This window comes from Anser anser, assembly GCF_964211835.1.
Source record: "Anser anser genome assembly, chromosome: 1".
Lineage (NCBI taxonomy): Eukaryota > Metazoa > Chordata > Aves > Anseriformes > Anatidae > Anser > Anser anser.
Window position 1 is genome coordinate 58,835,332 of NC_139720.1, and position 22,315 is coordinate 58,857,646.

The following is a 22,315-nucleotide window of genomic DNA, read 5'->3' on the forward strand; positions in this document are numbered from 1 at the left end:
TGGAGAAAAAAAAAAAAAAAGCTTTTATGCTTAACCAACAGATTGACAGACATACCAACATCTCAAATAGTTTGGGTTCAAAGCTAACAAACAAATTAAAACCACTAGTCTTCCCACTTTCATCAAAATCAGACTTCATTTACTACTAAAGCTTCCTGGCCTTAACATGCTCATCTGAAGTACTTAGCTGCTACTGATCCATTCACTGGAAGGCCATAATTATTAGCCATTTCGTCTTAAATGATCTGTACTCTAATCATAGTGTAATTGACTATGGCGTGCACCATACTGGATCAGATAATTGATTTTATCAGGATTAGTATGATAAAGCATGATTCACTGCTACAGCAAATTTGTTCCCTTGCAAATAGGGAACAGGAGATGTGGGGTGGAAGAAGCTACAGAGCAACTATCCCACACAGCATCACTGAACATGATGTTAAATGCTTTAGAAATAAATTAACCACAACTGCGAACAAAGACTTAAACTGTTCAAGTCTCGCAAAAAGTGTTAATTTCAAATTAAAATGAACGAAGAACAGATGAACAAGGAGGCAGACAGTAAGAGAGATTTTTACAGCAGTCTAACATAAATACTTTCTTTAGACTTGGAACAAAAATTGTTTTTATATCCTCCAGACTGAGAAGAAATTTCTGCATCAGAAGTAACTCATCTGGGATTTTTTTGAGGCTCTATTTTTCCCCCTAAAATTTGCAGACTAATCTTTTCCCCTTCCTCCTGTGAATCCCTCCCACGACTAACATTATTACTTACATGCAGTCTAGCAGAATCAACTGCATTTTCATACACATCATCTAAATAGATTGGAAAGACTGCTCGATGCCAGTACAAGAAACAACAGTCACATTGTGCTCGAACTCTAGAATACAAGATTACTAATTAGACAAAGAACTGGAAGAAGCCATTCTTCTAACACAGTGATACATATTTCAGTGTGTTTAAAGACAACTGCTCTTCAAGCCTAAGTTTTACATGTTTATATTAACGTTCCAGATGCAATGTACTTCAAAGCAAAGTTCTTGAATAAAGGTATTCAGCACTTCAGTTTTCCATTAGCCTATTTAGAAACAAAGCACCCCTGGTTTAGAAACAAGGTTTAGTCAGCCTTTTAAAAAAATAAATTGTTACTCTACAACAAAATCCTAACTAATTATTTTCTTATTGCATGCAATGAATAGCCTAGAAGTCAAACACATATTCTAAACTTCTTCTGTAGCCAAAAAAGGAGAAACAGGCCCTTCTTTACAGAACTTGTGTGCAATACTTATCTCAGTAATTTTTCCCACAAGTCATCCACTGGTGATGTTTGTTGTTCTCCATAAAATATGCACGTAACAGATATTCACCTGGCTTTCAGATGCCTAACTTTATGTTACTTGAGTGCCCCCTAAAACTACACTTACAGTGGAAAAAAACATGGTGCCACACGTGAACTAACAGCCTGATCTCCTCTAAGGACTGATATAACCTTCTAATTAATCATAATGGAAGTGACAAAATGCCAAAAACAGCCATAGCAAATTCATATTTGAGAACTGACTGCTTCAGTTTGCCTTATGGCCGAAGGCCTAGTAGTTTCAAAAGCTACTAGACTCTAAACGTACGTGCACTTACACTAACATTTATGAACAACTCTGGTGATCAGTTGATCAGAGCTTGGGTTAAGAGGAGGACTTTAGCTTAACATAAAGCCTAGCCATCTACATGTCTCAGGAAGTGACAGAATTTCAAAGTGGTCAAAGTATATTACCTAACTCGACTTGCACTTCCTACCCAAAGATTACCAAGCTTCAGGTTTAGCTCTGGAATTCTTTTTGTCTATTCCTGGTCTACAATACATATAAAAATCACAACCAGCATGCAGCTACTAGATTTTGCAATTTGCACAAAGAAGACCCAGCTCCCCCCATGACACTACACCTTCTCCAATATATATCACATGCCACTGCTTACCGCTCTGTAAGTTCACTGATCAAGTCTAATTTCTTCAGAACTAACTGAAGGGGAAGGAGTTCTTCATCTTTAAAAGTTTTCTGTTTAGAAGAAAAAGATGACAACCTTATATATACGTATTTTTTTTAATAAGATACTACAGTTGAAGGTCTTTTCCAACCTAAATGTTTCTATGATTCTAAATAAGTGAAGGTCTGGAATAATTGTGGCACTTACCATCTGTGTTCCCACACTCAGTGCAAGGGAAACAATTAGTCGCCTCTGTTTTGTACTCGGCCCATTGAGGGTGTTCTCAGCCAACACCAAAGCAGAAAGGACATCCAGGCGCTGCTCACTGTACTTTTTATCAGAAATGACTCTTTTCTTGATGACAGAAAGACACAGAAATTCAGAGAAAAGTTATCTAAGCCCAAAAGCTATACCTTACCTGTTATTCTCAAAGTTTATAGACCTGTCATAAATTGAGTATTTCTGAAAACAAATTAGATCTAGTGAACAAAGCTAACTGAACCCAGATTAACTTATGTCAATTCAGTGGTATTATCTATCTACAAGCTTGGAATATGCGCAGTTCAGCATGAACATGGGTCTGGTCATATTACTATAGAAACACTGCGTAAACTGCATGCCAATTTTTGTTCTAAGATACACTTGAGGTTTAATTCATTTACTTACAAGTAGTAGCTTCCTATTGTTGGTAAAAATAAAAAAAAATACAATTTATGGAAAAGAGCCAGAAGATGTATAAACATGGTAATAACGATAACTTCTGATTTTATACAAGTTCTCGTTTATCAGAGAAACTACATACCAAAAAATTCACGTTAACAAATGCAGGGAGCCAAGTCTTCTGGCTAAGTTGATCTCTCAGATTTATTCATGAGTAGCAGCATTATTCAGAAGAGGCACAGTTTCATGAGAGTTAAATACTATTCCAACTTTAAGCAAGTGTGCTCAATGTGAAACTCCTACCCCAATGCTAAAGCTATGCAAAGTATATGCCTTAGACCTTTACTTGACTTTGTCATCTGCTAAACACATTTCTAAGTACAGCAGATAAAAAAAGATGAGTACTTATGATCTCTTCTATTTACCAGCATTTGCCCGTTACATATTTTCTGAGAAGAAAAGTAGTCAAAATATCAAGATCTGTTCACAAATCTGTTCCCTTTGATATCCACTCACAAGTATCAGCATATTTCTATGCATTTAAAAATAATTCGTAATGCAATTACGTATATAATTTGAAAAGGTTATGAAGTTATCTGTACACATGAACCGTTTCTTTGAAGACATGCAGTTTTTCTTAGCAACTTTGAAGTTTTGAACTTCTTTGGTTGATGTTACTCCTGATACATATCAGCTTTTATGAAGTAAAATTTTATTTTTGGCTTACACCAGAAAATGTAGAACTGCCAGACAAATGGAGATTATAGCCAAATTTCAAACATATCAAACAAGTTTCCCAACTAAAGAAATCTACTGTTTAAACTGTAATCTCTGAATGAACATAATCAAAACAAAAAGGAAGTTTTTATAACTGCACCGATATCAATGGCATACCTTCTTTGTAATTTGGCTACTGAAGACAATGAAAGAACAAAATCAGCAATACATCAGAACAGGTATAATAAAAACTCATTTTCCTTTTATCCTGAATTCAGAAATACAAGAGCTGATAAGCAAAATGTGTATTAAACTAATTATATTTTTCTGTAAAGAAAATACGTACTTATTATGGTATGTCACAACCATAAGCAGTTTCATCTCACTGAGAGAAATAGTGAATTTATGCTCACATTAGAGCCCAGTAAGCCACCATATATTAACTACTGCTATTTTGTCAAGTGAACAAAAAGATTTCAATACATAACATCCTGCTTGCTTGGACTTAAAACAGATTGCTTTTAGAATGTGATTCAGAAAAGAGGTCGGGCTGAAAATCACTAGAAATAAAAATGGAAAAGAACACAAACAGGGATGCAACAAGAGATGCAGCAGCTGAGAGGAAGAGAGGACCCCTACTCGATCGAAAAATAGATAGCCATCGTCTGTGCTGTAAAGTTTAAGGCAAACCTATGACTTACTGGAAAGTTTAGATACCTATCAGTTTTACCAAACCAAGAAAAATACTTTAATTTGAAATTAAGATTTCAATAAAAAACACTTAGATAATAACAACTATTAGAATTTGAGTTACATACCTTGGCTACAGAAATAGAGTGAAGAGCCTGGTACTGCAGATGCTGAGCAATGTGTGTCACAGAATCTGCCACAACCATACTTCGTCGGTAAAACATGTGTTCTATTGCCTTAAGTCAATGCCAAAACACAATAGCTGATGTAGTTACCAGAACTGTTGCCTCCAGAATTTACATTTATCCCAGCTAACTCATCCACACTGCAAATACAAGACCCTTTACACTTCCAGTATACTGTCAGTTGCCATTAACTGTCACAGAAATTGAGAAAATCAAACCATTCAAGAGCGCGAAGAAGTTTTGTGGGTTTGTTTAGCGCTTTCTTTTTTATTATTATAAATAATCCAATTCCGTTCAACGTAATTTTAGAAAGGAATCCCAAAACAGTGTATTTCCTCTTTAGAAAAAGAAGAAACAGAATACACCAACTAAGGAAACTGGTTAGAAGTTACATAAATCAGTTCTGTCTCCCAAACCTTCTGTTCTCTATTCAAAACCAGTCTTGAACAAGAAGCCACACAAAAGCACTTCCTCTTTCAGGTTCTCCACTCCACCATTTCCACAAACATCTCCACCCCACCCTTTTTTTCCCTATTTTTAAAATAAGTTGTGACGTTTGATCAAAGTTCTCTGTGACAACCTACATGAAATCAACAGTTTTCATTCTGTGACCTACCTTCAGAAGTTCCACAAGCCTGCAAAGAGCTTTCACTGAGGTTTTGGTCATAGGCTTTTGCATTGACATGTAGAGATTCATTGTAGTTTTAATGATGGTGCTAAGACTGTATGCATAAAGAAAACCCTAAAAATAAAGTAAGAGGGGAAAAAGAAGCAAATATTTTTACAATATACCAAATATGTCCTCTCTGTTTTCCTTCATACGTACCAGATAACTAACTTTTGCCTCTAATAGAGAATCACTCCATCTAAGCAACAAGCCTGGGATCTCAAACCTGAATGAGACCTTTTTTTTTTTTTTTTTATCATGTAGACATTACAAACCTTCCCAGGAGTCAATAAATCACCTGGTCATTAACCTCTCCTAGAGTCATTCAAATTAAACATAGGTCAGTGAATTAATTAATCGCCTGATAGGTCTAACTATCACAAAAACTAAAACTTTCATAGAATAAATACACCAGCAGTATTTACACAGTTCTATACACTTTCTAAATAGAACTGTCCATCCCACAATAAAAAAAACACATCATTCCTACAATAACCTTTTTCAAAGTTTGCCAAGCTTAAAAATCACTGTTGACCACGTACAGGAAGACAAAAATGATAATCAACTTACTTCAAAGGAAAAGTTGTAACAACAAAAAAAAAGACTAGGAAAAGACAAGTGGTCTAGGAAACTCAATTTGCTAAGGGGCAAACTTACAAGTCGATTGCAAATTGTTCCAATATAAAAGAGATACGTCCTAGTACATGTGTGTCTTTAGATATGGAAGATCCAGGATCATGCTTCTATCACATGCCTATTTATATCAGATTTCTATCAGACAGACAGATGCATAACAAAACTATCAAAAAATAAGACATCTTACATCAAGACTACATGCTGTTAGTAGGCCAAAAAGAAAACCAGCTGCCTCAGTACATAGTAAGATTCTTGCAAAGTACCATCAATAGGCAAAGCACAATGAAACAACACAAAACCTTTTACTGGAGATATGTATTGTGCTAAATAAAGCCAAATTACACACTGTTTCAGTCCAATTTATATACCTCCTGACTGACTCGAAAGGAAAAATAACACCTTTACCACAGAGAAAATGAAGCCTTCTAGATTTCCTAAGAGAAAATTTCAAAATTTTAAGCACTGAATATTTAGTCAGATTTGTTTTCCCCCACGTGCCTTGTGGAAAACACCTTTTACAGATTTACTCAAGAGTATCAACTGGACATTTTTAGTTTTAGAAGATTTCCCAGATTGTAAACTAACACAAAGATAACCACAGAATTTCAGTATTTTGTTTTAATGTTCAACAGCTTGCAAGAAAACATCTTTTTTGATATTGTTTTCTGTATCAAAACATTAAAAGACTGCACACCTGAATGAAGACATTACAGCGGTTAGAAAGATCTTCAGCAAACTTATCCATGCGTTGCTCCTTTGACAAGATGGATTCCATTTTTGTCATCCATGAGCTCACGAAGACATAATATGACTGCATATCTCTGGAGAGGGAAACAAAGGGGAACAAAAAAAACAAATGTTTTTCACTTCAAATAAAAAGAGTATGAGAATTTTCTCTTTCCAAAGCCTGAGTTCTTCTATGGGAAATATATTACAGGTTCAGTCCTCAGAGTAGTAACTTTCTCCATTCTCAAAAGTATCTGAACATCATATTCACTTATGCTTTAACTCTCAACAGATAAGGATTAGTCTGTCCATTATATCTGTACAAGCATACCCCAAGAGAGTCAAAATCTTGTATAACCCATTCTTTCAAGAGACAAATGGCCCTCTGAGTAGTACATACCATACTACTTTAAATTAACACAGTAAATAAAACTGCTAGAAAATGCTTTCAAACACCAGACAAAACAGAGTCCTCCACAAGTTGCAAATTTTTCCTCCAAGTTTGAATTTGAAATATATAGAACTTGTCATTACATCAATGCCTGACTGGACTGTTCTTGAATAACATACTTCTGCAGAAAATAATCTGTTTTGATTACACCTGTTGTAATATTTAAATTGAGATCACTTTTAAAACTGTTATTTATTCCACACTACAGAACTGTGACACTGCAATACCATATACAGTAGCAGTTACAGCAGAAATGTACTTAAGTCATTGATAAGTGTCAAAAATTACACTTTAATAAGTGCTCATATTTAATGGAACACTTATCAGAGGCAGTGGGAGAACTTGTAAAAGACATGCAGTAGTTATCAGCAGAATTCAAATGAGTAGATTAAAAAAATGGATTTATTATAATGCCTTAAAATGACTGTGGATAACCAGATCTTTTTTTAAAACCTTTTCTGAATCTTAAGAGCTGCAAGACAAGATTTGTACCACTGCCCAAAACCAAAAGCAAAGCAGCAGTGTAATTATGCTCCACCCGTGAATTAAAGCCCAGGAAAGAATTCAGTCAGAGCACTTGATTATTCCAGTGGACACAGGATGCAAACCACAAAGTGAAACAGAAACAGGCAGAAGTGAAAATAATCTGCTGGAAGATCATGTAGGCACGGAATTGCCATCCTTTGTTTCACCCTTGCCCCTCCTCTCCAACCCAATTTTGCACACAGGGTTAGAAGTCAACCTGCAAACTTTAAGTGTTTATTTCTGTTCCTCAGACCGTTTTCCACCTTGTATCAGTTTGCAACACAAACAAAAAGGTGGTTGTGTTACGTTCCTACAGAGTGCAGTAAATTGTTTATAGGACTGAATTTAAATTTCCAACTCACATTTATAGAGATTTTTGAAAGAACTTAGAGCAGGAAATGATCTGCAAATGACACGCAGAGCACAAAAGAGAAACCTTTTCCGATGTAGACAGTTTCATAGACCACTAAATGAGCAATTAAAGACTTGAAGAAAACAAATGTTTGCAAAGGAAGTATCACTGAGGAGAGAAAAATCCCTTTATAAATCAGTCAGTCTACATGGGCCTTATCTCCATAAACACATAGAAACCAGAGCGCGCTAACAGAAAAGAAAGCAACTCAGGTTACTGGCAGTTTAAAAGTATGGAAATAACCCAGAACAACTGAGAAAATACATAACTGGGGAAAAAAAAAAAATCTAATATTTAGAACTGCTGGGAACTTTGTGATTTCGGTCACATAATACACATTTTTCTGAAAGCTTAAGTTTGACCAATACTTTCTTTTAGCAACATTAAACACACATTACTGCAGTGATATCGACCTTTTTCTCCACACCACTTAGCAACACTGCAAAGCACATTAGTACCCTGAGTTTATAAATACATGAGTTTCTTCATTATTTGCCAACCAGCACAATGAAGCAGTATTTAGGAAGCATACTTGGTAAGTGACTGTGCCTTCTGCTGTAGAAAGTTTTCCCTTTGCATTTTAACTGTATGAATACTTTTCTTGTCCAGAAGTTTGGCAGCAGCTGGTATCTTCTGAATCAGAAAGTTATCAGCAAACCAGATAATATTTGCTGTTAGCGTGATGGCTGGTACCTGGAAGAAAAAGAGGAGAAAAGGGGCAGAATATTAAAAAGTAGCAAAAAACATTAGTGATAACAAAAAAAAATACTATGCCACTATGCACTGTCAGTCCTTTTAGTTATGAAACATGTTTTTATGCCTCTTTTAAACCATAAAAATTCCATTTATTTTTGCATATTTAGTTTCTACACAACATTACTGCTCACATTAAAAAAAAGTTCTTCCCTTAGAAGTCCATAAAGGACACCAGACACAGAGTTACTACCACTCTCAGTGCTTCTTAGTAGCGTTTGAGAACTTCTAAAGGTGGTCAGGGCTTTTTAGTTTTGTGTGGTATTAAGACTTAAAAGTCTTTCAAAAAAAAATGTATGCTTCTACCCAACATCAAAACCCAAAGCATTTGATCAGTCTTGCAATACTCAAATCTCAACAAACAACTCTTTGTCCTCATTGCCATATTAATCTTGAGAAGAAACATTTTAATGATAATTTCAAGTTATTTGATCTTTCTGCTTACCAAGTGTAAAACACAAAGTGAGTACACAGGCTTTAGACTATAAAACAAGGGAGAGGGGGAGAGGTAATTATAAAAAGGAACAAAAAATTAAAGTCTGCTCTCTGACCTGTTTTGGTAACTTGCACATTCTTCCTGTTCCCATGACTTAGCCATGCTACACAGCCAAGAAAATCATCTGCTCATTAATGAAGGTTGTTTTTTTTTTCTCTTAATTAACAAAACGGGTAAAGCACTCACCTTTTTACAGACATCCAGCAATGACTTGTAAAATTTCTTGTCTACAGTCCGAAAAATCTGAAAATGCAGTACAAAGAGGCCACAGATGCCTACATATCTATCTCTCTGATCAATTTCTGAAGGTTCACCTGCAGAGACAGAAAAGAAGTTCTTTTTGAAGTACTCTCAGACCAACAATAAACACTTAGAAACAGTGAACCTGCTAGGAGAAACATCAGCTTGCATTACCAAGTTTGGCTTCAACATTTGCGAAAGTTGTGCGAAGAGTATGAGCAAATTCTTCAGCAAACGCGCTATTCTTCGACACAGACACTCCACCATTCGTGGAATCAAACTGTTGCTCTATGCAGGCCTGAAGGGAAAAAAAAAAGGTATAATACCATAAATTTCAGGCCTCAAGAGAATACCAATTTTGCAAAACAGTAGTGCAAGACTACATTGGTTTATGTCATACAGCACTAGCCTGAAGTTAGAATCTTTACTTCATACAGATTTTTAAATCTGTTTAAGTTTAGTGTACTAAACCAAACAGAAAACATTAAAAACCTCTTATGTCTAACAGTAAAACCAACCAAAGAACACTAAAAATCCACCACCATTCAATTTATTTACTGATTTAGTATTTCTTCCATGAGGCACTTTCAAAGAAACCACATGATGCTAGTGCTAGTGATAAGAAACTAAATGCTAACATATTTAATATGTTACTACAAATACGCAATATACATTAACTAAGAATCATACAGGTAACATGTAGGATGTGGTTCATGGTCTCGTAGGATAAAAACCCCACAACTAGTGGCTGTTTTTCTAACTATACTAGAATAGTCTTTAACGGGATTGTACGTGAGAATTTTTTCACATATTATTGTTTTTGTTAGGAAGGAGAACTGGCAAGACAGGAGGAGAAACATCTTGAATGAATAGCAGACAAATGCTATTGATGTCTCAAATTAAACATATAATGAAGCTTTTGTACTAATGCAACATTATAGAAAGTTAAAATGAAAAAACTGATAGTTGGATATCAGTATCAGTTTTGAAAGGAAAAACCTGATTATATTTAATGATTTATCTACAATTTCACTTTTGAAGGCTTTTCCAGACCAGAACTTTCTTCCCTATGCCTTTTTTGATGTAACAGCAAGAACTGAGTAACAACCTTGTTCAATTGGCTCTGTTGTGACCAAATCCAGCAACATCCAATTTGAGCGTCTCAAATACTAACCCTTTTCTATAAAATGGCTCTTTGTATGAACACATTTAAATTAAATATACTGAAAAAGGAGTAATTCTTCTCCTCCAGCTGTACACTTGCACGTTTCAGGGGTATACACTGCTGAAAGTGATTCCTAATGACAAGTACTTGTGTCATAAGCTAGGAATGAGACAAAATATGTAACAAGAAGTCACACAACATATTTCAAAGATTATGAAGAGATTTTAACTTGCAGCTAGAATGAAGTGGACCTATGCTATGTAAGCCTGACCCTATTAAAATTTCTGGATAAAAATCAGACTCCCTGAGAATACACAGTCCTAATGCCAAGTTCTCTGCATTTCTTTTGTTGTGCAAAACAGTAAGCATTAACTGCTACCATTCAAAGCCTGGCACAGTTCTAGCACAAGAGAATAGCAGGGAAGAATCTTACAATCGAGCTTTTTTTTTTTTCCAAAAAAATGTACAAATGCAAAAAAGCCAAATTCACACATCACTATCTGAAACAAGCCAGACCAAATCAAACAACAACAACAAATAATCCCACGCGCACACACTAAAAAAGAAAATACTCAAACAAGCGTGATATCCTATTGAAAGCCATTCTGAGAACAGTCTCACTTTAGCACCAGTTTCCCCTACTACACTGGTGAACATTAATGTTATTACCTGAAATATCATTCCATCAAGTAATTGGCATTCCAGTTTTAACAGCAACTTTTCAAATGGCTTCAGTTTATCTTCTTGAATTCCAAATTTGGAAGGGTTGTGATGGACAGATTTTAGCAGCCTGAAAGGGGTAGGCATAGAACACACAGATGCAAAACAATTAAAACATACTAACTGTTTTATCACATCCTGTGCTATTTTGATAACATCACTGTTCCGTGGAACATGCGCAACAACAACTCCAAAATTGTAACAAATAAAAAGTCTGTGTAAGCCACTTGTATTTGAACAACTGCCATCTATTGAGGTTTTCAATGACAGTTATTTTTCCACTACTTTAACTACCTATATAATTGTTGACTCCAGCTCTTCCTTTAGATAGCGTTCTTACTCAAATCTGTATGCCCATCCCCGTGATCAATAGGGAAATGGAAAATTAGATTTCTTATTGAATACATTTAAACATTTAAACTTTCATTTAACATTAAACTTTCTCAATATACTTACCATGTACAGTTTCAGGAATGGCACACAAAACATTCAGCACTGTAAAAAACTAACTGATGCTGCTAGAAGGACAAAGTGGGAGCTTCCCCCTGCTCCTCACTGAGTTTTCTGGTAAGCACTCAGGGCTAATAAAAATCCACGTTCCTAAACTGACTTTCTTCAAACAAGACACATTCACATGCTTTTATGTCACGAGAGTATTTTTCACACCTTCAGAGACACACCTCTTGTACATGGTCCAGTGATCTTTCAAAGTGGCATGATTGTCAATTATTTCATCTAGAGTGATTAAGACAGTCAGTAATTCTCCCAGATGCTCATACATTGCCTGTTTAAAAAAATAAAAGGTAGAAGAAAAGGCTTGTAGCTATTTTAATGCTCACTGCAGTGATGCATTGCATATACAACATCAGTTCTTTTAAAGCCAGCAAGACATGAGCTAAGCCATCATCTAAGACATCATTTAAGTCAGAGATTTTTTTGGTTGTTTAAAGATTTGGTATTTCCTGTGGTGGGACACAAGGAACGTTAGTATGCGTGTAGGCACCACTTAAAGTTCACTGATCTAATTTAATATTGAAGGTAGGATTTTCAAAATTAGCTAAAAGCACAAGCACGTAGTGCACACAGTAACAAAGCATGTCAGAACTTTTTAGCTATGAAAGCTAGAATTTAACAGACAGAGGTACTAGCCCTTTCCACATAAAGGCCAGAAAAAGCTGATTAACAAAGTAAAGTCTTTAAAGGAGACTCCAGATTGAAAGCTGTACTTGAAATTCACTTTCTTGCTACTTTCCTCAGAATGAAGACAAATATATTAGCATGAAATTAACATAGGCGAAAGGGTACAAAATCATTCCCACCTGAAAATGAACTCCTGACGTCTCTATAATTTTAGGTGCATTCCTGTAAATAAAATAAGTACTTTAACATCTTTTTAATCCTTAGAACAGAACATATTTACTGTTTCTGTGTCAAAGTATGTTCTTTGTTTCTTGGGGTATGTTTTTCTTGATTAACACAGTAATGTCAGAAAGCAAAATTACTCTCAAAATCTGATTAAAGCATATACTGTGTGAAATGTGTGCTATATAATCAAAATTGATACTGCGGTTTTGAATGTACAGCATGCAACTGGTTTAAACCACTGATTTCATTCAGTGCATGTCTATCAGCAATTCCCAATTCAGTTACGTAAACAAATAGCCTTGATACAGCCTTGTGCCCCAAAAGTACAAAAAAAATAAAAAAAATCACATTTAACCAAGCCATAACCAAGCTACATAACCAGCCCTGTTCACTCAGCACAATACATAAAGTCTACTTTGTGCTGCAGTGTAAGACAAGAACGAAAACAGGTAAAACCGAGAAGAACAATGCTATCCTATGTCGGGGAAAAAAAATCTAGAGCCCTGCAGTTATATTCAGAGCTAAACCCAACAACTCTGTTCAGGACTGATCTCTCCTCAGAATTCTCAGAGGAACTAAGCCCAACGACCATCACTAAACTCAACATCATGTGTTAAAACCCTGGATGTTTCACGAGGAATCTGTAACATGAATTACAAAATCAAAACAAACAGCAGTATCTTTTATCTAAAGATTATAATTATTGTTGAATATTAAAAAATAAACTAGTGATGTCAGACACCACAGGCTCCTTTCTGCAAAGACACTTGCCTCTCCCTCAGACATACTGAAACATAACTGCACGCACAAAGATGTGAGTTCACATGGCAAGTGACAATAATTTGTTTTTAAACTCAATGGATGATTTAATACTGATAAAGACCACACATTTAAACATCGGACTGTGAAAGTGATCAGATTTTTAAGCTTTGGAAGCTACTGGTATCTCCTGTACCAGTCAACAGATGAAATCTCTCTCAAACAAAGCAAGGCTGGAAGAATAATAGGAGGATCTCCTGAACATCAAGACTAAGTGCCTCTGAAGTATCAAATCTATCAAAAATGGGGGAAAAAAAAAACCAACACACTAAAAAACACTTGCATCTCATCAAATAAAAGCTCCAACTTTTCCAAAAATAAAATACACTTTAAAAATAGCTTATGAAACCTGAATTTATACAGCAAAGCACCAACTCTAGATAGTCATATTCCAAAACTGACCATGCCTTGAGTGTTTATATTATATTCATTTTTAACTACAAAACATGATACAGCATTTCAGGGAATAATTACTTGTTGCTGGTGTAAAGAACAGCCAACTGATGGACTACATTCACCACCACTTCATAACATCGAGTAACAAAGCAAGACAGCTCCTGAAATACAAGAAAATAAAATCCATTACAAGAAAATATAATGCATAACCCCTTCTCATGAACAGCATTGCTACTTCCAAAATACAGAACATAAACCACTGAACTTGCACCCAAGTTCCAGCTACATTCCTAATCCAAGTCAGTGAACAGATCTACAGCAGGATGGAAAACAGATCTGGGTTTAGGTCAAGAAGCTATTGTACAAAGCTCCTAGTACAACTTGATATTTCTTAAGTACCAATAAACACTTTATATAAACAGAAAAGCATAATAAAGAAAACAGAAATGATTTCACACTCGCATATGGTTTTGACGAGGTGGATACTGAAATACCATAGCTGATGCTCAAGGCCATATTTTAAAAAAGGATACAGGGTCTTTGGAGAAAGTACAGAAAAAAGTCACCCTCAGGAACTCAATGTGCTTTAAACATCGTGCTGTAAAAGTTTTTAAGAGTTCTATTTATTAGAGACAGTAAAAAGTGACTTAATAGCAGTGCCCAGGGACCTTCAGAGGGAATATTCAAATATCCCTGATAGCAACAGCTGAGCCTTTTCCCACTAGATTCAAGAGTCACACTCTGGAAGCCAGCTATAGACAAATTCAAATGAGGAATTAATACAGAAGCCTGTACCTACTATAAGAATGATTAGCCACAGAATACTGTCTTTAAAAAAGTCTTTGAGATGCATGCTCAAGTAAAGCAGAACTTGTGCTCAGTTACATAGCACAAAATGTGTAAGAAGAGGTCAACCTTGGTCACGGAAAAAACTGACCTTAATTTCTATAATGGATTTTAACAAGGTGTTCCTTAAGCAATAGGGTAAATGAATCTGGGTTTCCCTTAACCACAACAGTGTTTATTTATTAATGCACCTTATAATCCTACCAGGCAGCAGTCTGCATGAGATGAGTGGCCAGTCAACACACAGATGGCTCCATAGCAGACAGCCCACGCATGCTAACCAGCCAGCCTGCTGTTCTTGCCAGAAGACTGGCTAACAGCTGAATTCTGTCTTCCCCTTCATCAAAAATAGATCTTATTTGGGCTTCTGCCTTCTATTAGTCACCAGTTTGCACGAAACATGAAAGTGTCATTACTTCTTATATTTGTATTGCTCTATGCCACTGAGCTGAAACCAGCCAACAGGTTCCAGAAGAACAGGTTAATAGACAACTGAGATCATGTTTCCATTGCCTTTTTAAAATTTCTTTAAAACAGCTGCCTTCTTAACACTTCCAGGCAATGATCCAATTTAACAGCACATGTGTATTATCAGCTACCTAATATAGATAATTGTCATTTTTTCAGAGTTCTTCAAATGCACTGTCTTCTGCAAGAAGACAACCTACTAGTGTTTCATGGCATTAATTTGTTTGTTTTTTTTTTTAAACGTTTCTACATAGCAAACCAATTGGCTACAGCATCTAGTTAATTAAGTTCTCCCTGTTCTCTGCATACCAAGAAATCTAACTCAAAAGAGCCAATAAATCAGTAGATACATGTTAGCTATGTGGAAACAACATTTCACCTCTCCTACAGTCTTCATGTTTTTACACTGCTCTCAAAGTAATTCTTGTAACTTTGACCATAGCAGCATCCCCCCGTCAATTTGCTACTACTGAGTGGATTTAGAGGAACACAACTGTTGAAAAAGACTCAGAAAGGAAAAAGTTTTCCTCACAGCTTTACCCAAACTAATACAAACCCGTCAGCATAGTAACCCTTACTCTTGAGCAATGTCCTCTGTCTGCCTTCCTGCCGTGGTTCTCAACATCCAGCAAACTATAGTAGCACATATACAAAGTTGGTTCACAAGCAAGACTGCTATACTTATGTAGTGTTTCCACTATAAATGTGCTTAACAGGATATACCACCTAAATGTGCGTAAGTTTGTACTACAGGGTGGGTTTTATAATGCACATATGCTGAAGCTATCCAGACAACCAGTCATCCTGCTCTCAACTTTCATCTCAAAGAATCCTGGCAGTATTATTACACTAATATCCTGGAAAAAGAACAACACAGATGTACAGTAGTCCCTTTCCCGAAACACCACTATCTCTCAAACATCTGCTCAATAAGAAATAGAAAATCAAAAACATAATTGACAATGTTGATAGAAAAAAGCCTGAAAAAATAGAAAGAAAAAAAAAAGATATGGTAACAACTAACTGCACTTAGGCATGGTAAAATGGGTTAAGACACAACATCCTATGGCACTCAACTATAAATGACCAGTAAATGAGTACTGCCATGCTAGTATACAGCAAGAAAAGGAATTTTAACATTTATTAAACAAGAACTTGTTTAAGCATTCTGAAAGTTTCCTTTATCTTCTCTACTTCAACATATATGCTTCATTACAAGCGATACTGCATAAAAATAGAAACATTTTTGTAACAAGACAGTCACTTAAGCTATAATGATGGAAAAAATCCACAGTAGACTGAAATCCAAAAGTGTGGGAAATCCTTAGAAGAAACGTGTATTCTTTTTTCTTCCAAAATACTGAATATTCTTCCCTGAAAGCTTGAGAGGTGCAAGCCATTTTTTTCCAGATACATTTTAATTTTGCCCCTAATAGCTACACAACGTACAAACAATTAATTGAAGACCAGTTTTCAATTAAAATTAAAACTTGAGAAATCAAAGCTATAAGATTAGAGATCCTTAACATTACTATCAAATGAAACAACCTCAGTTTACGCTCTTACTGAAATCAGTTTAATGCTAATTTCTCTGTACAATGATTACACAAACCGTAATTTATTCTCTCATTAGACTACCTGAATTTTAGATGCATATAAACAAACATAAAAACTAAAAGCTAAAGTAAAGACCAACAGATGATCAACCCAACTTAAACAGCTGTCTTGTAAGTGAGCTGGTTGCAACGGATCTACAGGCAAAACATTAATGTATCAAATGACTGCAGTGCCTTTCAGCAAGCTGCAAGCAGGATACTGGAGGCTGCTAAATCCACGTTGCAAATAAAATTAAGATTATAATTGCTGTAAGAATCAAAGGATACTCTACCTGCAAGAAAGAAATAAATCTTCCCATCTGTATTTGGCAATCTCCTTCTACCATGCTGGAATCTGTGCCTTGAAAAACAAAGATTTGTCACTACTTTATTCACCAAATTCTGAAGCTTGCCCTCCAAACCATTTGTATGTCATACAAGCAGAGTACATAATTAAAAGCTTACTGACAGAACTTTAAAAGCTTTTAATCTAGTTTTCTCATTAAAAATTGGTTTAAGCTATACATAAAGCAGGAAAAAAAATCTCCAGCACATGAAAGAATATAAAATCTATAAAATGTAGTTCTTTAAAAGATATCTCATGTAACTTTGATATAAAGTTTCCATTTAAAAAGTCTGTAAAAAGCAAGGCATTTATATATTGCAAGGAATGCCTACTGGTATAGTTATTAACTGAACAAATATATTGCATCGTAAAACAAAGATGAAAAGCTGTGTAGAATAAAAGTTCCTAAAGAAATTTGTTTTCCTTTTCCTATACATCATGCAGTATAATAGAACTGGTTCTTGCCACAGCTCCAAAGCATTACTCGTATGACAAAGTAGAGCAACCGGGTACTACGAGATACGATAATTACATCACCAATGTCAAATTCTTCTGGAGTGCTGAAGCGATTGCAATACTAACAAGACTGTTGTCAGGTAATGTCATGACAGATTAATGCTCTAGACTTGAGATTTTTCTGTTGGGCCACTCTGAATGAAAACAGCTTATAATTGCAAGTTTACCCACAAAAGAAATGACACCATGTTAGAGAAAAGCAGTCTCCTGTTACAGAGATGACCTTTCAATCTGTAGAAGGAAACTCTTAAATTGCATTTAGTTTTAGTTTTCTGGTCTTTTGCTTCATAAAAGTGCTCTTTTAGAGCAATTACCAGAGTCTAAAGGAGCCTCCATAACTCTGTTAGAATTTTTGTCCCAGAGCTCCAATTAAACACTGTATCCTTCCCCCTTTGCACCTTTGTTACGTAACCTTTACTCTACTGAGATTAGCAGATGACCCAAAAAGCAATCCAATGTCCTGAAATTCCTACACTAGCCCTAGTCACTTAAAGGACAAGATGAAAAAAATGTTTCTTTCTATATACTGAAGGCAAAAGGTTGCACAGTGTTTCTCTGTTCAATGTATCCACCCTCGAGGCAGTGGTCTTGCTATCTGTTCTAAGTAAGCAAGCTACTTGTTATCAAAGCATATGCTATGAGGATGGATCTGGGAGCAGAGAATACCATTTTTACCTCCCAACCCACAGAAGGTTGGCCTCTCAATTTCTGCCGTTCAGAAGCATTCCTTATGGACCACGGAAGCAGGAACAAACTGCTGCTATAACATACTAATCTGCAACAGTCTGCCTTTATTCATGCTGGAGACATGAAAAGCTTTTGAGAGACCCCTACTATTATTTTGACAGCACAGCACTTCCTTTTCAGATATAAAAACCATGTCTGAGAAGAAGTGAGAATCTACTAACAAAAAAACACAACACAAGACCCACACTTTTTTTTTTTTGACATTTCTCAACTGAACCACAACAGACATCTTACAGAGAACTTAGAAGTATGGGGGAATGTTTAGCATTCTTTTGTTGCAGTCAAGGCTCTTGATTTTTATTTTTTTTTAATTTAAAAAAAAGCCTTTCTAGAAGACTACTCTGAAAGGAGCATGCTTTCTTTCATCTCACATTTCTGAATCAAAAAACAAAGCTAGGTAACACGTCCCTAAATCATTAATACATTTGAGTCCTCAGGACCAAGATCTTTGCTTACTCCGAGTCTAGCATCCTTTAATGTAGATGCTTAAGACTGACCCTTTGGGTGAGTTACCAATGAAATTCAGTGACAAAAAGCAGGTTTTCAGGGTTTGTCAACTCAACTGAGTTTCAGCCACTTTTGTCCCTGTATTATATCATGGTCTAAGCAGCAGTAATGAGTAATGTTGCTTTCACTTGAAGTGCAGAAGATGACATTAACACACCTGTAGTTTTTCCTAAAACAACTATGATCTTATGAGTAAAGTCGACTCGTAATAGGACTTGGTCCAAGTATTTATTATCAGTTTCATTGTTTTATTACAATCAAATTGCAAATTTATGGTTTTACTACAACCAATACAAAAAAAAGTCCTAACACGAAATATGCTATTTTAGGATAAAATATTCTCATATGAAACACAGGTATTCAATGCCACACTTTGAGAAATAGCTTCTACAGATTGTAAGCTCATGTTTCTGTACAGTATACATTAAATATCTCATTAAAAAAAGAAGCCAAAATGTTTATTGAAAAAAAAAAAAAGTCGCGATGAATTTCAGAAGTACTGCTTTTATACATCTCATGCATTCTCTCAGTATCTGTTTTTAAAAGCCATTTGTCTGAAAAACATCAACAGTCCGTGCTCCCTACTTCTCATGTAAGGCTGCAGTGAAACTTCCTATTAATATGACAATACATAATACAGATAACAGAGCTTAATACATAAAGTTTTAATGCTATCTCTATAATCACCAAGTCCATTTCTTAACATTCACCACTCAAAGACATCTGTAATAGAAAATTACACTTACTGTAGCATTTAATATAACCTGAAGCAATAAAGTAAAACTACAAACTTTTACTGGAAAGGGAGCTACTTACCTCCTTCTCCATAAAACAAGAGGCCGTTATAAAATTTAGTTTCTGCCTAACAACAAAAACAGAAATTTGTTTTTTTAAATAGTATATATGTAATCATGCTACAAAAATTTAGACATTATAACTTGTTTCTTTATTGCAAAATAATAATCTATATATCAGCTTGCCAATCTGCAAACATTTCCATGCGCATTGTAACAGCTAAATTTACCTCATATTTTAACTTCTTGATTTCACAGCAAAGGGCAGCATACACGGTTATTACTTTGTTTAGAACCTAGATTCAAAAGGAAAATAAACAGATTACAAATAGAAAACTACAGCTCGTAAAAATCTTATAGAGTATTTTTCATGTTTTAAAAGGGCTTGGTTTTAGCTAGAATAACTTCTTATTTTCCCCCCTGTTTTAAGCATAAATCACTTACCTTGTTTTCTGTCTTTATGAGCTCCAGTAGAGAGGACTGTTCGTAAGGCAAAAGCTGAAATTTATTTAAAAAAAAAAAGCAAACTTTAGAAAACACTTGTCCAACTAGGTAAGTGGTGTAATTTTTTTTTTACAGTTTAATCTCAAATAAGGTCAGTAATAAAAGGACAATAATGGCACATTACTGGCTACCTGTGCTGCAGGAAGCCTTCACTCTTCACATTTATGCAGAAAGGGAAATAACCAGATATACTATATGGCATTTATAACAATTTACTCACAAAACTTGGAAAGCGACAACATGGTCATTATGGAGCATGAAAAAAGAAAAAAAAAAAAAACACAAAAAACTTTGCATGCAGGCACTGATGTTTTGTACTGAAGTCAGCCATGAGATTGACTAGTTCATATACATCCAGTGCTGTAGGAGCCCACATCATGTGAACAGAGGATTGTTTGAGACTACATCTTCTGCACAGACAAGTTCTATATGGTAACAAAAGCCAAAGTGCTTTTAAATGATATGCGCAAGTTCAGTGAAGAAAAAAATTCATGCTCCACAGAGGACAGAAAACTTATAACCAAGGAAAAAAGCACTTCTGGAAGACGGAAAATACTGTGCATTTTGATTTTCTAAATATATATATATTTATATTTAAGGCCATTAAATCAAAGCATAGCTATAAGCATACACACAGTTCACTCTGCATTTATACATATATCAGGGAACTCTACTAGATGCCAGCCCTCCTCCAAAGGAAAAAAAAAAAACAACACTCACTGAGAAGTTTGCTGGAATTAGGCTTCCTAACATATGAAGAACTGACATTCATTTAACTTCCACTAATACCCAAAGGACAGGAAAGCAATAATACGAAAACACCTTTTCTTGTGATATGAGCCAAATAATTGTTTGCTGATTAAAATAGCATTAGATTTAAAGGAACATAACAGTTTCAATGCATATTAAAAAGTGTATGAAGACCTTTAATGCAATGGGATCAAGACTGAAGTCCCAAACATCTCCAACAGAGTCATCCAAAGCATCTTCAATCCTCTTCAGCTGAGATGCATATTCCTCAAGAAATTTTCCGTAATTCTTCAACTCCACTTCAGCATGGATTTCTGAGAATTCATAACATTTATACAGTTTTATAGAATATTCAGTGAACTGCAATACCCAAAAGCTTATAAAGGTTTTAATCTGTTGCTATTTAGCATTGTAACACTGCATTCCTCATTTTGCTGCACCATTATCTCCTTAATACTACTGCATCTTTTTACTACAAAGCCCTTGTTTTAAGAAACATACAACTCAGCGTCAGTTTCAAAGAAACCCAGATATTAAAGAGTATCAAACATTTAAGAGGCTTACAGAAAGTTATTTTTGAAAGTAGGTATATTTTCAAGCTAAGATCTTGACAACCTAAATATTACGCCAAGATGCTGAGCAAAGAAGTGACTGTTCAAATCTCAGCATGGCAGGTGCTTTTACCCATCAGCTGAACCAGCATGTATGCAATTTTACTAGAACTTTGAGGCAATGGGTCTAATCATTTTGGCCTGAGAAGCAGTTGTATTGGTAGCAATCCTTCTTCTACTCTCTCCCTACTATTTCTCAGTAAGTCATTTGGGTATTAAGTTGATGGCTTCCAATCCATCCCACCACTTTCCGATTCACCGCTTTCAAGCAGAACTTTTCCTCTGCTTAGCACCTGAACATTGAAAAGCACAGCTGTCCTGGTGCTGCTAGTTGCAAGTAGATTATCATGTTCAGAAGGAAGCATTCAGCTGGTCAAATACCAAGAGTAGTGGTGTTAATGAGTATAGTAAGTCCAAAGAAATTTGATCCACAAAAGTTTCATTCACTCTATCCCGATCGTCTTTCTTCCCACACTAAAGCACAAGCAAAGACAACTACCAAGTTAGTTGCATAATCTGAGCTACTGAATGATCACAGCTCAAGGCTTCTATCCTCAGCAAGGAACTACAATCCTTTCTCATGTGAAGACTGAAGTGTCTTCCCCCTGATTAGACTACACATATAATAGCTTACGATCTTCTGATATTCACTGAAAATAGGATTATCTAAAGTGAGTAAATCAATAAAAGAATGCAAGTCAGCTAAAAAAAAGGAACTTTGCCTAAACAGGAAGACAACTCTGCAGAGAGTACTCTTTTTCGCTTAAGTAGTGATTTAAGGGCCCTTTTCACATTTTAGCAAGTAGATTGCTCTAGAAAGTTTTTATACATCTGTAATAAAGATGTATAAAATACACTTTTTTGGGGTGTGTTTATTCATGTAAATTGCCAATAACTGAGATAAATGGTAGTTGGCTACTTCAGTGGAAGAATGCTGCTGAAACAAGGATCCTTTGGACATTTCTTGGAGGCAGAGAAAATCCCTGATGGGGACACTTCACCAGGCATAAAGGGGAAGAATGAA

The 22,315-nt window shown here is 35.4% G+C and overlaps 1 protein-coding gene across 2 annotated transcripts in view; it reads right to left on the reverse strand.

The window, feature by feature from the left end:
* WASHC4 (WASH complex subunit 4) overlaps positions 1–22,315 on the reverse strand; it is a 43,037-nt gene that overhangs the window by 18,225 nt on the left and 2,497 nt on the right. For both annotated transcript variants that reach the window (XM_083820083.1, XM_083820084.1), the window contains exons 2-19: positions 20,855–20,994; positions 19,871–19,924; positions 19,657–19,722; positions 19,449–19,494; positions 16,810–16,877; positions 13,686–13,768; positions 12,347–12,389; positions 11,708–11,811; positions 10,977–11,097; positions 9,317–9,440; positions 9,089–9,216; positions 8,186–8,346; positions 6,234–6,360; positions 4,853–4,978; positions 4,180–4,287; positions 2,192–2,338; positions 1,976–2,055; positions 776–881 (exon numbers count right to left, since the gene is read on the reverse strand). In XM_083820083.1, the coding sequence (XP_083676209.1) occupies positions 776–881; positions 1,976–2,055; positions 2,192–2,338; positions 4,180–4,287; positions 4,853–4,978; positions 6,234–6,360; positions 8,186–8,346; positions 9,089–9,216; positions 9,317–9,440; positions 10,977–11,097; positions 11,708–11,811; positions 12,347–12,389; positions 13,686–13,768; positions 16,810–16,877; positions 19,449–19,494; positions 19,657–19,722; positions 19,871–19,924; positions 20,855–20,994 (1,832 nt within the window). The remainder of the gene's footprint in view (positions 1–775; positions 882–1,975; positions 2,056–2,191; positions 2,339–4,179; positions 4,288–4,852; positions 4,979–6,233; positions 6,361–8,185; positions 8,347–9,088; positions 9,217–9,316; positions 9,441–10,976; positions 11,098–11,707; positions 11,812–12,346; positions 12,390–13,685; positions 13,769–16,809; positions 16,878–19,448; positions 19,495–19,656; positions 19,723–19,870; positions 19,925–20,854; positions 20,995–22,315) is intronic.